Source organism: Salvelinus namaycush, chromosome 5 (assembly GCF_016432855.1).
Source record: "Salvelinus namaycush isolate Seneca chromosome 5, SaNama_1.0, whole genome shotgun sequence".
In the NCBI taxonomy this organism is placed as follows: Eukaryota; Metazoa; Chordata; class Actinopteri; order Salmoniformes; family Salmonidae; genus Salvelinus; species Salvelinus namaycush.
In genome coordinates, this window is record NC_052311.1 from 386,888 (window position 1) to 403,896 (window position 17,009).

Genomic DNA, 17,009 nt, shown 5'->3' on the forward strand with positions numbered 1-17,009 from the left:
TACCTCCTCCCCATACTGTTATTTATTTTATTTATTTTTCTCCTTTGCACCCCAGTATCTCTACTTGCACACTCATCTTCTCCACATCTATCACTCCAGTGTTTAATTGCTATATTTGTAATTATTTCGCCACTATGGCCTATTTATTGCCTTACCTCCCTTATCTTACCTCATTTGCACACACTGTATATAGACTTTTTCTATTGTATTATTGACTGTATGTTTGTTTATTCCATGTGTAACTCTGGTGTTTGTCGCACTGCTTTTCTTTATCTTGGCCAGGTCGCAGTTGTAAATGAGAACTTGTTCTCAACTGGCCTGGTTAACCTCTTTGGGTTAGGGTTAGGGTTAGGGTTAGGGTTAGGGCATGCCACTAGCGCCTCGACAACATCCGGTGAAATTGCAGAGCGCGATATTCAAATTACGGAAATCATAATATTGAACATTCATGAAAATACAACATTATTTAAAAGCTTAACTTCTTGTTAATCCAGCCGCTTAGTCAGGTTTCAAAAAGGCTTTACGGCGAAAGCACACCATGCGATTATCTGAGGACAGCGCCCCGCACACAAAAGCATTACATACATTTTCCAACCGAGCAGACTCAGTAATCCACCGGTTTCCCTCGTTCAAAATGCATACAAATGAATCCCGTAAGTTACCAATAAACTCCTTCCAAACATATCAAGCAACGTTCCTAATCAATCCTCAGGATATATAATATGTAAATAAATGATACAATTTAAAACAGAGAATACCGGAGATAAATAACAGAGTACGCGCACTCACCGGAACGCGCAACAAACACTACAGCCAAAATGGCAGCCACTTACTAAAACTACAAATTCGAGCTCATTTTTCAAAAAACAAGCCTGAAACGCTTTCTAAAGACTGTTGACATCTAGTGGAAGCCCTAGGAACTGCAATCTGGGAGGACTTCCTTTTATATTCCCATTGACAGCCATAGTAATCAAGGGTGACCTGGGGAAAAAATCTGGAAGGATTGTCCTCCGGTTGGTGATTTACCCAATAAATTACTGGGAGCTAATATGTATAATTTCAGACCTAATAATGGGATTTCTTGTTGTTGGCAGGTAAAATGAGTAAGGCCTCAGCTGAATCTACAGACCAAGTGATGGAGGAGGAAGTAGGTCAGCCTCCGATTACAGACCAGATGGAGGAGGAGGAGGAGGTAGGTCAACATCAGATTACAGACCAGATGAAGGAGGAGGTAGGTCAACATCAGATTACAGACCAGATGAAGGAGGAGGTAGGTCAACATCAGATTACAGACCAGATGGAGGAGGAGGTAGGTCAACATCAGATTACAGACCAGATGGAGGAGGAGGAGGAGGAGGAGGGGGGGGGGGGTCGGTCAGCTTCCGATTACAAACCAGATGAAGGAGGAGGAGGAGGAGGGGGGGGTAGGTCAACATCAGATTACAGACCAGATGAAGGAGGAGGAGGAGGGGGGGGGGGGTAGGTCAACATCAGATTACAGACCAGATGAAGGAGGAGGAGGGGGGGGTCGGTCAACATCAGATTACAGACCAGATGAAGGAGGAGGAGGGGGGGGTCGGTCAACATCAGATTACAGACCAGATGAAGGAGGAGGAGGAGGAGGAGGAGGTAGGTCAACATCAGATTACAGACCAGATGAAGGAGGAGGAGGAGGAGGAGGAGGTAGGTCAACATCAGATTACAGACCAGATGAAGGAGGAGGAGGAGGAGGAGGTAGGTCAACATCAGATTACAGACCAGATGAAGGAGGAGGAGGAGGAGGAGGGGGTAGGTCAACATCAGATTACAGACCAGATGAAGGAGGAGGAGGAGGAGGAGGAGGGGGGGGTAGGTCAACATCAGATTACAGACCAGATGAAGGAGGAGGAGGAGGAGGAGGAGGTAGGTCAACATCAGATTGTCTTTCTATGTCCCCTGCTTACTTTTTAAAATGTTTCCACCTGGGCACAAACAATGTTTTAACAAAAACAGTAGTGCACTAGATAAGGTGCCATTTGGGACACAGCCGGACTGTAGCTTCTGTGGCAGACAACAGGACAATACGATCACTCAGGTTATTCTAAGGCTTTTCCCTCTTGGATGTTTTTTAATAGACTCTCATGACTGTTTATTCCTCAGGCTGGGAGCTCAACAGAGACTGAGAGACCCTCCTCTTCTCACACCAAGAGGAAGCCTGCTGCCGCAGCCAAGCAAGTTGGAGGGAATGAGTCAGACACCTCGGACGAGAGTGGACAGGAAGATGGCGCCTCAGATGGTAAGGTCTACCACTAGACCTGGGCCCAGCACGGGTTTTAGTGCTTCTTAATGTCCTTGTGGAGCCAAAAGGTGCATTTCCACACTTTGTGGATAATAATGTTTTTGTTGGTCTGTTCTGAGTTGATATTCCAGGTTTATGTGGTGGTGATGAAGCAGTTGTTGAGGGTTCTGGGATCTGGTCCAAAGTAGTGCACTATATAGGGAATAGGGTTCCATAGGGCCTTGGTCTGAAGTAGTGCACTATATAGGGAATAGGGTGCATAGGGATCTGGTCTAAAGTAGTGCACTATATAGGGAATAGGGTTCTGGTCTAAAGTAGTGCACTATATAGGGAATAGGGCTCTGGTCTAAAGTAGTGCACTATATAGGGAATAGGGTGCATAGGTCTCCTGTCTAAAGAAGTGCACTATATAGGGAATAGGGTTCTGGTCTAAAGTAGTGCACTATATAGGGAATAGGGCTCTGGTCTAAAGTAGTGCACTATATAGGGAATAGGGCTCTGGTCTAAAGTAGTGCACTAAATAGGGAATAGGGCTCTGGTCTAAAGTAGTGCACTAAATAGGGTGTCATTTGGGACACTCTAAAAGCTTCCACATGCTTCCAAGCCGAAACAGTTTGGTAGAGTTTGTGTAAACATACAGAACATAATGTCAAATAAAGGTTGAATGTGTGATATATATATATATATTTTTTTATGAAATCAAATCTACCTCCACTCCTAACCATTTGTCTAATCTGACCCTGTCATTACCTGCTTTTACCACTAGGGGGTAACCCTGCACCGTTCTCTGTTGCAGTACCTGCGTTTACCACTAGGGGGCAACCCTGCACTGTACTCTGTTGCAGTACCTGCTTTTACCACTAGGGGGTAACCCTGCACCGTTCTCTGTTGCAGTACCTGCGTTTACCACTAGGGGGCAACCCTGCACTGTACTCTGTTGCAGTACCTGCTTTTACCACTAGGGGGTAACCCTGCACTGTAATCTGTTGCAGTACCTGCTTTTACCACTAGGGGGTAACCCTGCACCGTACTCTGTTGCAGTACCTGCTTTTACCACTAGGGGGTAACCCTGCACTGTAATCTGTTGCAGTACCTGCTTTTACCACTAGGGGGTAACCCTGCACTGTAATCTGTTGCAGTACCTGCTTTTACCACTAGGGGGTAACCCTGCACTGTAATCTGTTGCAGTACCTGCTTTTACCACTAGGGGGTAACGCTGCGCCGTTCTCTGTTGCAGTACCTGCTTTTACCACTAGGGGGTAACGCTGCGCCGTTCTCTGTTGCAGTACCTGCTTTTACCACTAGGGGGTAACCCTGCACCGTCCTGTTGCAGTACCTGCTTTTACCACTAGGGGGCAACCCTGCACCGTCCTGTTGCAGTACCTGCTTTTACCACTAGGGGGTAACCCTGCACCGTACAGTGTGACAAGTGCTACTTCACCTTCTCTCTCTACAGGGCATTCGGAAAGTATTCAGACTCCTTGACTTTTTCCACATTTTGTTACATTACAGCCTTATTCTAAAATGGATTAAATAGTTTTCCCCCCTCATCAATCTACACACAATACCCCATAATGACAAAGCAAAAACAGGTTTTTAGATCTGTTTTCAAATGTATTAAAATTAAAAAAACGATACCTTATTTACATAAGTATTCAGACCTTTTGCTATGAGACTTGAAATTGAGCTCAGGTGCATCCTGTTTCCATTGATCATCCTTGAGATGTTTCTACAACTTGATTGGAGTCCACCTGTGGTAAATTCAATTGATTGGACATGATTTGGAAAGGCACACTCCTGTCTATATAAGGTCCCACAGTTGGCAGTGCATTTCAGAGGAAAAACCAAGCCATGAGGTCAAAGGAATTGTCCGTAGAGCTCCGAGACAGGATTGTGTCGAGGTACAGATCTGGGGAAGAGTACCAAAAAATGTCTGCAGCATCGAAGGTCCCCAAGAACACAGTGGCCTCCATCATTAAATGTAAGAAGTTTGGAACTTGAGAGCATCTGCAGAGAAGAATGGGAGAAACTCCCCAAATACAGGTGTGCCAAGCTTGTAGCGTCATACCCAAGAAGACGCGAGGCTGTAATCGCTGTCAAAGGTGCTTCAACAAAATACTGAGTAAAGGGTCTGAATACTTATGTAAATTATGTTTCAGTTTTTTAATAAATTTGCAAAACTGTCTAATCTGCTTTTGCTTTGTAATTATGGGGTATTATGTGTACATTGTTTGTCCTCCTCAATGTAATCCATTTTAGAAAAAGGCTGTAACGTAACAAAATGTGGAAAAAGTCAAGGAGTCTGAATACTTTCCGAAATGCACTGTATATTATGAAGACATTTAGTACTGTTTTTTGTGGAGTCTAAATCTATTGATCTGTCAACAGTAGGGATTCTTCAGTAAAGTCTTTGTCATTCAACAAGAGACGACTCTTTCTTCTGAAAATACTGCATCGTACATCTCAGTTAGATGGAAAAGTGTGTGATCAAGATCTCTTTGGCAAAAACGTCAGTTACAGATTTCTTGTTGTCTTAGATTCATTCTGATTATTTTGAGGAAGTGTATACTGGCTACGGCATCTCAAAATGGACAAACAGTACTTTTGCAGCTTTTTTCTGGGAGCATGGAGCTCCCTCGTTAGGTTCCCCTCGACCAGATTACTACGCTCCAGCTGAACTAAAGCATGCTGACACCCTAATTTCTTGTCCTCTCCTTCAGGGATGTTGGTTGTGCAGCCTCCCGCTGGGACTGACAACAAGGAGGACAAGAGCAGAGGAGCCATGAAGCTCCGAGTGGACCTCTCACGGAGAAAGACAGGTTAGTCTCCTCACTATATACCACACTGCTACCAACCAGGGGATAGTCAGAGAAGCCCCCAAGGTGTTGACCAGAAAGGGTGTTCCTACGGCCTAATAATCACAACTGCTGCCAGTTTAATGAAATCAAACCGTTTGGGATTGATATTTGTGTTTATTAGGGATCCCCGTTAACTGCTCTTCCTGGGGTCCAAACACATTACATCACCTAAAACAGCAGATATATGATATAACATAATTCCACCACTACATATCTTTTAACATTTTATAATTTAACCCTTATTTAACTAGGCAAGTATGTTAAGAACAAATTCTTATTTACAATGACGGCCTAGGAACAGTAGCCATAGCAACCGCCCCTACACTCTAACCACTAGGCTACCTGCCGCCCCTACACTCTAACCACTAGGCTACCTGCCGTCCCTACGCTCTAACCACTAGGCTACCTGCCGTCCCTACGCTCTAACCACTAGGCTACCTGCCGTCCCTACGCTCTAACCACTAGGCTACCTGCCGTCCCTACGCTCTAACCACTAGGCTACCTGCCTCCCCTACACTCTAACCACTAGGCTACCTGCCGTCCCTACGCTCTAACCACTAGGCTACCTGCCGCCCCTACGCTCTAACCACTAGGCTACCTGCCGTCCCTACGCTCTAACCACTAGGCTACCTGCCGTCCCTACGCTCTAACCACTAGGCTACCTGCCGCCCCTACGCTCTAACCGCTAGGCTACCCTGCCGACCCTACACTCTAACCACTAGGCTACCTGCCGACCCTACACTCTAACCACTAGGCTACCTGCCGTCCCTACGCTCTAACCACTAGGCTACCTGCCGTCCCTACGCTCTAACCACTAGGCTACCTGCCGTCCCTACGCTCTAACCACTAGGCTACCTGCCGTCCCTACGCTCTAACCACTAGGCTACCTGCCGTCCCTACGCTCTAACCACTAGGCTACCTGCCGTCCCTACGCTCTAACCACTAGGCTACCTGCCGTCCCTACGCTCTAACCACTAGGCTACCTGCCGCCCCTACGCTCTAACCACTAGGCTACCTGCCGTCCCTACGCTCTAACCACTAGGCTACCTGCCGTCCCTACGCTCTAACCACTAGGCTACCTGCCGACCCTACACTCTAACCACTAGGCTACCTGCCCTCCGTATCTACATACGGTGCCTTCGGAAAGTATTCAGACTAGAGGTTGACCGATTATGATTTTTCAATGCCGATACCGATTATTGGAGGACAAAAAAAGCCGATGCCACAAATGTGCATGTGTCTGCTCAAACGGTCAGAAACAGACTCCATGAGGGTGGTATGAGGGCCCGACGTCCACAGGTGGGGGTTGTGCTTACAGCCCAACACCGTGCAGGACGTTTGGCATTTGCCAGAGAACACCAAGATTGGCAAATTCGCCACTGGCGCCCTGTGCTCTTCACAGATGAAAGCAGGTTCACACTGAGCACATGAGCACATGTGACAGACGTGACAGAGTCTGGAGACGCCGTGGAGAACGTTCTGCTGCCTGCAACATCCTCCAGCATGACCGGTTTGGCGATGGGTCAGTCATGGTGTGGGGTGGCATTTCTTTGTGGGGCCACACAGCCCTCCATGTGCTCGCCAGAGGTAGCCTGACTGCCATTAGGTACCGAGATGAGCTCCTCAGACCCCTTGTGAGACCATATGCTGACACATGCACATTTGTGGCCTGCTGGAGGTCATTTTGCAGGGCTCTGGCAGTGCTCCTCCTTGCACAAAGGCGGAGGTAGCGGTCCTGCTGCTGGGTTGTTGCCCTCCTACGGCCTCCTCCACGTCTCCTGATGTACTGGCCTGTCTTCTGGTAGCGCTTCCATGCTCTGGACACTACGCTGACAGACACAGCAAACCTTCTTGCCACAGCTCGCATTGATGTGCCATCCTGGATGAACTGCACTACCTGAGCCACTTGTGTGGGTTGTAGACTCCGTCTCATGCTACCACTAGAGTGAAAGCACCGCCAGCATTCAAAAGTGACCAAAACATCAGCCAGGAAGCATAGGAACTGAGAAGTGGTCTGTGGTCACCACCTGCAGAACCTCTCCTTTATTGGGGGTGTCTTGCTAATTGCCTATAATTTCCACCTGTTGTCTATTCCATTTGCACGACAGCATGTGAAATTTATTGTCAATCAGTGTTGCTTCCTAAGTGGACAATTTGATTTCACAGAAGTGTGATTGACTTGGAATTACATTGTGTTGTTTAAGTGTTCCCTTTATTTTTTGGAGCAGTGTATATCATACACACACACATTTTTGTAATAATGACAATTGCAACAATACTGAATGAACAATGAACACTTATTTTAACTTAATATAATACATAAATACACACGCACGCACACAGCTCTGAAGTGACAATGATACTGAAGAGTCTGCTTAGGAGACAAATACTCTCAACTGTTTGAATAAAAATAGATTAAGTTACCTGTGATGAATGTTGAAAACAAAAACTTTAATTTCTATATGCAGGAAATCCTATTTTAATAATGGGCATGGTAAGAATTGACAACCAAAGTGCGAGTCATAATTCCCATGACACCCTCTAGCAAAATCTGAAAAGCGGTTCCTTCATTTATTCCATATGATATTTTTAGATTCACTTAAAATAAGGTCTGTGTTTCGTGTAGGCTTACATCACCGTGCCAATTTTATAACTGTAGATATCCATAGGACAAGGTAACTCTGATCAATATTGGCTAAATATAAGCAAAGATACATTTTTTTGTAGAGTAGATTTATGAAAATATGTTGACAAACGTTACCTTATCCTAGTGAGATTTACACGGGTATCAAAACGTCGAGGCGGTTTAAGCCTGCACGAAACACAGACCTTATTTGAAGTAGATCAAGACATTCTCTATGGAAGACATGAACGGTAAAATAACGAAGGAACCCCTTTCAAGTTCAGCCGCAAGTTATTACAGGAATTATAACGTGTCGACTATTTCTCTCTAAACCATATACCTTTGACTAATCCGGAAACTATCACCTCGAAAACAAAACGTTTATTCCGTATTTCATCTAACGGGTGGCATCCATCAGTCTAAATATTCCTGTTACATTGCACAACCTTCAATGTTATGTCATAATTACGTACAATTCTGGCAAATTAGTTCGCAAAGAGCCAGGCGGCCCCAACTGTTGCATATACACTGACTCTGCGTGCAATGAACGCAAGAGAAATGACACAATTTCACCTGGTTAATATTGCCTGCTAACCTGGATTTCTTTTAGCTAAATATGCAGGTTTAAAAATATATACTTGTGTATTGATTTTAAGAAAGGCATTGATGTTTATGAGTACACATTGGAGCGATGACAGTCATTGATTGATTGTTTTTTATAAGATAAGTTTAATGCTAGCTAGCAACTTACCTTAGCTTACTGCATTCGCTAACAGGCAGGCTCCTCGTGGAGTGCAATGTAATCAGGTGTTAGAGCATTGGACTAGTTAACTGTAAGGTTGCGAGATTGGATCCCCCGAGCTGACAAGGTTAAAAATCTGGCCGTCATTGAAAATAAGAATGTGTTCTTAACTGACTTGCCTAGTTAAATAAAGGTGTACATTTTTTTTTTAAATCGGCGCCCAAAAATACCGATTTCCGATTGTTATGAAAACTTGAAATCGGCCCCGATTAATCGGTCGACCTCTAATTCAGACCACTTGACTTTTTCCACATTCAGTTACTTTACAGCCTTATTCTAAAATTGGATAAAATCATTTTTTTCATCGATTTACACACTACCCCATAATAATTAGCAAAAACAGTTTTTTTGACATTTGTGCATATGTATTACAAATTTTAAAAAAACTGAAACCTCACGTGCGTACTCAGACTTGACGTGAGCGCCCAGACTTGACGTGAGCGCCCAGACTTGACGTGAGCGCCCAGACTTGACGTGAGCGCCCAGACTTGACGTGAGCGCCCAGACTTGACGTGAGCGCCCAGACTTGACGTGAGCGCCCAGACTTGACGTGAGCGCCCAGACTTGACGTGAGCGCCCAGACTTGACGTGAGCGCCCAGACTTGACGTGAGCGCCCAGACTTGACGTGAGCGCCAAGACTTGACGTGAGCGCCAAGACTTGACGTGAGCGCCCAGACTTGACGTGAGAGCCCAGACTTGACGTGAGCGCCCAGACTTGAAATTGAGTTCAGGTGCATCTTGTTTCCATTGATCATCTTTGAGATGTTTCTACAACTTGACTGGAGTCCACCTGTGGTCAATTCAATTGATAGGATATGATTTGGAAAGGCACACACCTGTCGATATAAGGTCCCACAGTTGACAGGGCAAAAAACAAGATTCTCTGGTCTGTTGAAACCACGATTGAACTCTTTCGCCTGAATGCCAAGTGTCACGGTGAAGCATGTACATTAAATATTTCTCCACTACATATCTACATTACAAAATGTATAATGCCACCATACAACAATATTACAATGTATACGTGTGTCTGTACCTGTGTGTGTGTCTCTAAACAGTCCCCGCTGTTCCATAAGGTGTATTTATACCTGTTTTATAAATCTGATTCTCCTGCTGCATCAGTTACCTGATGTGGAATAGAGTTCCATGTAGTCATGGCTCTATGCAGTACTGTGCACCTCCCATAGTCTGTTCTGGACTTGGGGACTGTGAAGAGACCTCTGGTGGCATGTCTTGTGGGGTATGCATGGGTGTCTGAGCTGTGGGCCAGTAGTTTAAACAGACAGCTCGGTGCATTCAACATGTCAACACCTCTCATAAATACAAGTAGTGATGAAGTCAATCTCTCCTCCACTTTGAGCCAGGAGAGATTGACATGCATATTATTGTTAGCTCTCTGTGTACATCCAAGGGCCAGCCGTGCTGCCCTGTTCTGAGCCAATTGCAATTTTCCTAAGTCCCTCTTTGTGTCACCTGACCACACGACTGAACAGTAGTCCAGGTGAGACAAACCTAGAGACTGTAGGACCTGCCTTGTTGATAGTGTTGTTAAGAAGGTAGAAACTAGGGCCTGTAGGACCTGCCTTGTTGATAGTGTTGTTAAGAAGGTAGAAACTAGGGCCTGTAGGACCTGCCTTGTTGATAGTGTTGTTATGAAGGTAGAAACTAGGGCCTGTAGGACCTGCCTTGTTGATAGTGTTGTTAAGAAGGTAGAAACTAGGGCCTGTAGGACCTGCCTTGTTGATAGTGTTGTTAAGAAGGTAGAAACTAGGGCCTGTAGGACCTGCCTTGTTGATAGTGTTGTTATGAAGGCAGAGCAGCGCTTTATTATGGACAGACTTCTCCCCATCTTAGCTACTGTTGTATCAACATGTTTTGACCATGACAGTTTACAATCCAGGGTAACTCCAAGCAGTTTAGTCACCTCAACTTTCTCCATTTCCACATTATTTATTACAAGTTTTAGTTGAGGTTTAGGGTTTAGTGAATGATTTGTCCCAAATACAAAGCGTTTAGTTTTTTAAATATTTAGGACTAACTTATTCCTTGCCACCTACTCTGAAACTAACTGCAGCTCTTTGTTGAGTGATGCAGTCATTTCAGTCGCTGTAGTAGCTGACATGTATAGTGTTGAGTCATCAGCATACATAGACACTCTGGCTTTACTCAAAGCCAGTGGCATGTCATTAGATAAGATTTAAAAAAGTAAGGGCCCTAGACAGCTGCCCTGGGGAATTCCTGATTCTACCTGGATTATGTTGGAGAGGCTTCCATTGAAGAACACCCTCTGTGTTCTGTTAGACAGGTAACTCTTTATCCATAGCAGGGGGTGTAAAGCCATAACACAGGTTTTTCCAGCAGCAGACTATGATCGATAATGTTTTAAGCTGCACTGAAGTCGAACAAAACAGCCCCCACACTCTTTTGATCATACTTTTCTGTGAACCAATCATCGTGGATGTAAACGAAACATGTGTGTCTCTCGGTCTTCCTCTGTGTTTATCCAGATACCACTCTGCAGGAGAGAATAGACTGCACCGCCTGTGGACAGCAGGTCAACCACTTCCAACGCCACTCAGTGTTTGAGCACCCCATGCTCCATGTGCTCCTCTGCAAGGTAGATACACCTGCAACACCTTCACCTGCCCCCTGTCTCTGTCTGCCCCCTGTCTCTGTCTGCCCCCTGTCTCTGTCTGCCCCCCTGTCTCTGTCTGCCCCCCTGTCTCTGTCTGCCCCCCTGTCTCTGTCTGCCCCCCTGTCTCTGTCTGCCCCCCTGTCTCTGTCTGCCCCCCTGTCTCTGCCTGCCCCCCTGTCTCTGCCTGCCCCCCTGTCTCTGCCTGCCCCCCTGTCTCTGCCTGCCCCCCTGTCTCTGCCTGCCCCCCTGTCTCTGCCTGCCCCCCTGTCTCTGCCTGCCCCCCTGTCTCTGTCTGCCCCCCTGTCTCTGTCTGCCCCCCTGTCTCTGTCTGCCCCCCTGTCTCTGTCTGCCCCCCTGTCTCTGTCTGCCCCCCTGTCTCTGTCTGCCCCCCTGTCTGTCCCCCCTGTCTGTCCCCCCCTGTCTCTGCCTGCCCCCCTGTCTCTGTCTGCCCCCCTGTCTCTGTCTGCCCCCCTGTCTCTGCCTGCCCCCCTGTCTCTGTCTGCCCCCCTGTCTCTGCCTGCCCCCCTGTCTCTGCCTGCCCCCCTGTCTCTGTCTGCCCCCCTGTCTCTGTCTGCCCCCCTGTCTCTGTCTGCCCCCCTGTCTCTGTCTGCCCCCCTGTCTCTGTCTGCCCCCCTGTCTCTGTCTGCCCCCCTGTCTCTGTCTGCCCCCCTGTCTCTGTCTGCCCCCCCCTGTCCCTGTCTGTCCCCCCCTGTCCCTGCCTGCCCCCCTGTCTCTGCCTGCCCCCCTGTCTCTGTCTGCCCCCCTGTCTCTGCCTGCCCCCCTGTCTCTGCCTGCCCCCCTGTCTCTGCCTGCCCCCCTGTCTCTGCCTGCCCCCCTGTCGCTGTCTCTCCATCTGAGCTTCTCCATGCTCCATTAGGATGATATGTTGGATTAATTAGAATGTATGTGTTTTTTTACGAGATACTCAATGCCTGTATCACAAGAGTCACGTAAAAATGTAATTTGTAATTTTTACGAGCGTTTAAGTTCGTGTTCTCATGTAGTCTTTTTTGGCTCCTTGGCTCTCTGTGCTGTGCACCTTCCCATTTACACCAGAGATCTGTATATAATGACAAGATGCTCATGTCTCCATCCTGACAATGGGAGTCGTCTCCAAGGTGGGAAGGCAGGCGACAGGCTGAGGTCCAATATAATCCCATAGAAACACAATGGACAGATTTTGGCGAGTGTGAAACCTCTCACTTTGCCTCTTCCTCTGGTTTACACGTACACAAAGCCCCTCCCCCTGCCACGCACACAAAGCCCCTCCCCCTGCCACGCGCACAAAGCCCCTGCCACGCGCACAAAGCCCCTGCCACGCGCACAAAGCCCCTCCCCCTGCCACGCGCACAAAGCCCCTCCCCCTGCCACACGCACAAAGCCCCTCCCCCTGCCACGCGCACAAAGCCCCTCCCCCTGCCACGCGCACAAAGCCCCTCCCCCTGCCACGCGCACAAAGCCCCTCCCCCTGCCACGCGCACAAAGCCCCTCCCCCTGCCACGCGCACAAAGCCCCTCCCCCTGCCACGCGCACAAAGCCCCTCCCCCTGCCACGCGCACAAAGCCCCTCCCCCTGCCACGCGCACAAAGCCCCTCCCCCTGCCACGCGCACAAAGCCCCTGCCACGCGCACAAAGCCCCTGCCACGCGCACAAAGCCCCTGCCACGCGCACAAAGCCCCTGCCACGCGCACAAAGCCCCTGCCACGCGCACAAAGCCCCTGCCACGCGCACAAAGCCCCTGCCACGCGCACAAAGCCCCTGCCACGCGCACAAAGCCCCTGCCACGCGCACAAAGCCCCTGCCACGCGCACAAAGCCCCTGCCACGCGCACAAAGCCCCTGCCACGCGCACAAAGCCCCTGCCACGCGCACAAAGCCCCTGCCACGCGCCACCAAAGCCCCTGCCACGCGCACAAAGCCCCTGCCACGCGCACAAAGCCCCTGCCACGCGCACAAAGCCCCTGCCACGCGCACAAAGCCCCTGCCACGCGCACAAAGCCCCTGCCACGCGCAGAAAGCCCCTGCCACGCGCAGAAAGCCCCTGCCACGCGCAGAAAGCCCCTCCCCCTGCCACGCGCAGAAAGCCCCTCCCCCTGCCACGCGCAGAAAGCCCCTCTCCCTGCCACGCGCACAAAGCCCCTCCCCCTGCCACGCGCACAAAGCCCCTGCCACGCGCACAAAGCCCCTGCCACGCGCACAAAGCCCCTGCCACGCGCACAAAGCCCCTGCCACGCGCACAAAGCCCCTGCCACGCGCACAAAGCCCCTGCCACGCGCACAAAGCCCCTGCCACGCGCACAAAGCCCCTCCTCCTGCCACGCGCACAAAGCCCCTCAGCTGCACCATCGAGAGCATCCAGACTGGTTGCATCATTGCCTGGTATGGCAACTGCTTGGCATCTGACCGTAAGACGCTACAGAGGGTAATGTGTACGGCCCAGTACATCACTGGGGCCAAGCTTCCTGCCATCCAGGACCTCTATACCAGGCGGTGCCAGAGGAAGGCCCTAAATATGTCCAAAAGGCTCCTTAACAGTTTCTATCCCCAAGCCATAAGACTGCTGAACAATTAATCAAATGGCCACCAGACTATTTACATTAACCCCCCCCCCCCCCCCCCCCCCCCCCCCCCCCCCCCCCCCCCCCCCCCCCCCCCCCCCCCCCCATTTGTTTTGTACACTGCTGCTACTCTCTGTTTATTATCTATGCATAGTCACGTCACCCCCACCTTCATGTACATATTACCTCAACTACCCTGTACCCCCGCACACTGACTCGCTACCCCCTGTATATAGCCTCATTATTGTTATTTCATTGTGTTACTTTTTATTATTTTTTACTTTAGTTTATTTGGTAAATATTTTCTTAACTCTTTCTTGAACTGTTGGTTAAGGGCTTGTAAGTAAGAATTTCACGATAAGGTCTACACTTGTATTCGGCCAATGTGACAAATAAGATTTGATTTAGGAAAGTTTTCAGACCCCTTGACTTTTCCCACATTTTGTTACGTTACAGCCTTTATTCTAAAGTGGATTTAAAAAAAATCCTTAGCAATCGATATACAATACCCCATAATGACATCACAATACCCCATAATGACATCACAATACCCCATAATGACATCACAATACCCCATAATGACAAAGAGAAAACACGTTTTCCATTGATCATCCTTGAGATGTTTCTACAACTTGATTGGAGTCCACCTGTGGTAAATTCAATTGATTGGACATGATTTGGAAAGGCACACACCTGTCTATAGAAGGTCCCACAGTTGACAGTGCACGTCAGAGCAAAAACCAAGCCATGAGGTCAAAGGAATTGTCCGTAGAGCTCCGAGACAGGATTGTGTAGAGGCACAGATCTGGGGAAGGGTACCAAAAATCTGGGAGAAGGGCCTTGGTCAGGGAGATGACCAAGAACCCAATGGTCACTATGACAGAGCTCCAGATGTCCTCTGTGGAGATGGTTGTCCTTCTGGAAGGTTCTCCCATCTCTGCAGCACTCCACCAGTCAGGCTTCTATGGTAGAGTGACCAGACGGACGCCACTCCTCAGTAAAAGACACAAAGACCGCCCACTTGGCGTTAGCCAAAAGGCACCTAAAGGACACTCAGACCATGAGAAACAAGATTCTCTGGTCTGTTAGTTGTCCTTCTGGAAGGTTCTCCCATCTCCAGAGGAACTCCGGAGCTCTGTCAGAGGGACCATCGGGTTATTGGTCACCTCCCTGACCAAGGCCCTTCTCCCCCGATTGTTCAGTTTGGCCGGCCGGACAGTTCTAGGAAGAGTCTTGGTGGTTCCAAACTTCTTCCATTTAATAATGATGGAGGCCACTGTGTTCTTGGGGACCTTCAATGCTGCAGACATGTTTTGGTCCCATTCCCCAGATCTGGACCTCTACACAATCCTGTCTCGAAATTCTACGGACAATTCCTTCAACATCATGGTTTGGTTTTTGCTCTGACATGCACCGATTTTTCAGATTTAGATATTGGGCCATATTGCCCAACCCTATGCTCCAGGTAAATCCACCTGCAACACTGTCCATAGAGGTAGACCTGTGGTATTTTAGACCCACCTGCAACACTGTCCTGCAACACTGTCCATAGAGGTAGACCTGTAGTAGTTTAGACCCACCTGCAACACTGTCCTGCAACACTGTCCTGCAACACTGTCCATAGAGGTAGACCTGTGGTATTTTAGACCCACCTGCAACACTGTCCTGCAACACTGTCCATAGAGGTAGACCTGTAGTAGTTTAGACCCACCTGCAACACTGTCCTGCAACACTGTCCATAGAGGTAGACCTGTAGTAGTTTAGACCCACCTGCAACACTGTCCTGCAACACTGTCCATAGAGGTAGACCTGTAGTAGTTTAGATCCACCTGCAACACTGTCCTGCAACACTGTCCATAGAGGTAGACCTGTAGTAGTTTAGACCCACCTGCAACACTGTCCTGCAACACTGTCCATAGAGGTAGACCTCTAGTAGTTTAGACCCACCTGCAACACTGTCCTACAACACTGTCCATAGAGGTAGACCTGTAGTAGTTTAGACCCACCTGCAACACTGTCCTGCAACACTGTCCTGCAACACTGTCCATAGAGGTAGACCTGTAGTAGTTTAGATCCACCTGCAACACTGTCCTGCAACACTGTCCTGCAACACTGTCCATAGAGGTAGACATGTAGTAGTTTAGAGATACCTGCAACACTGTCCTGCAACACTGTCCTGCAACACTGTCCATAGAGGTAGACCTGTAGTAGTTTAGACCCACCTGCAACACTGTCCTGCAACACTGTCCATAGAGGTAGACCTGTAGTAGTTTAGACCCACCTGCAACACTGTCCTGCAACACTGTCCATAGAGGTAGACCTGTAGTAGTTTAGACCCACCTGCAACACTGTCCTGCAACACTGTCCTGCAACACTGTCCATAGAGGTAGACCTGTAGTAGTTTAGACCCACCTGCAACACTGTCCTACAACACTGTCCATAGAGGTAGACCTCTAGTAGTTTAGACCCACCTGCAACACTGTCCTGCAACACTGTCCTGCAACACTGTCCATAGAGGTAGACCTGTAGTAGTTTAGACCCACCTGCAACACTGTCCATAGAGGTAGACCTGTGGTATTTTAGACCCACCTGCAACACTGTCCTGCAACACTGTCCATAGAGGTAGACCTGTAGTAGTTTAGACCCACCTGCAACACTGTCCTGCAACACTGTCCATAGAGGTAGACCTGTAGTAGTTTAGACCCACCTGCAACACTGTCCATAGAGGTAGACCTGTAGTAGTTTAGACCCACCTGCAACACTGTCCTGCAACACTGTCCATAGAGGTAGACCTGTAGTAGTTTAGACCCACCTGCAACACTGTCCTGCAACACTGTCCATAGAGGTAGACCTGTAGTAGTTTAGAGCCACCTGCAACACTGTCCTGCAACACTGTCCTGCAACACTGTCCATAGAGGTAGACCTGTAGTAGTTTAGACCCACCTGCAACACTGTCCTGCAACACTGTCCATAGAGGTAGACCTCTAGTAGTTTAGACCCACCTGCAACACTGTCCTGCAACACTGTCCATAGAGGTAGACCTGTAGTAGTTTAGAGATACCTGCAACACTGTCCTGCAACACTGTCCATAGAGGTAGACCTGTAGTAGTTTAGACCCACCTGCAACACTGTCCTGCAACACTGTCCATAGAGGTAGACCTGTAGTAGTTTAGACCCACCTGCAACACTGTCCATAGAGGTAGACCTGTAGTAGTTTAGACCCACCTGCAACACTGTCCATAGAGGTAGACCTGTA

The 17,009-nt window shown here is 48.5% G+C and overlaps 1 protein-coding gene across 1 annotated transcript in view; it reads left to right on the forward strand.

The window, feature by feature from the left end:
- The window catches only part of LOC120048477 (transcriptional regulator ATRX-like), a 91,646-nt gene that overhangs the window by 14,520 nt on the left and 60,117 nt on the right, over positions 1 to 17,009 (forward strand). Inside the window, 4 exon segments of the mRNA XM_038994476.1 lie at positions 1,095 to 1,192; positions 2,140 to 2,275; positions 4,999 to 5,097; positions 11,070 to 11,179. Of these exon segments, the coding sequence (XP_038850404.1) occupies positions 1,095 to 1,192; positions 2,140 to 2,275; positions 4,999 to 5,097; positions 11,070 to 11,179 (443 nt within the window).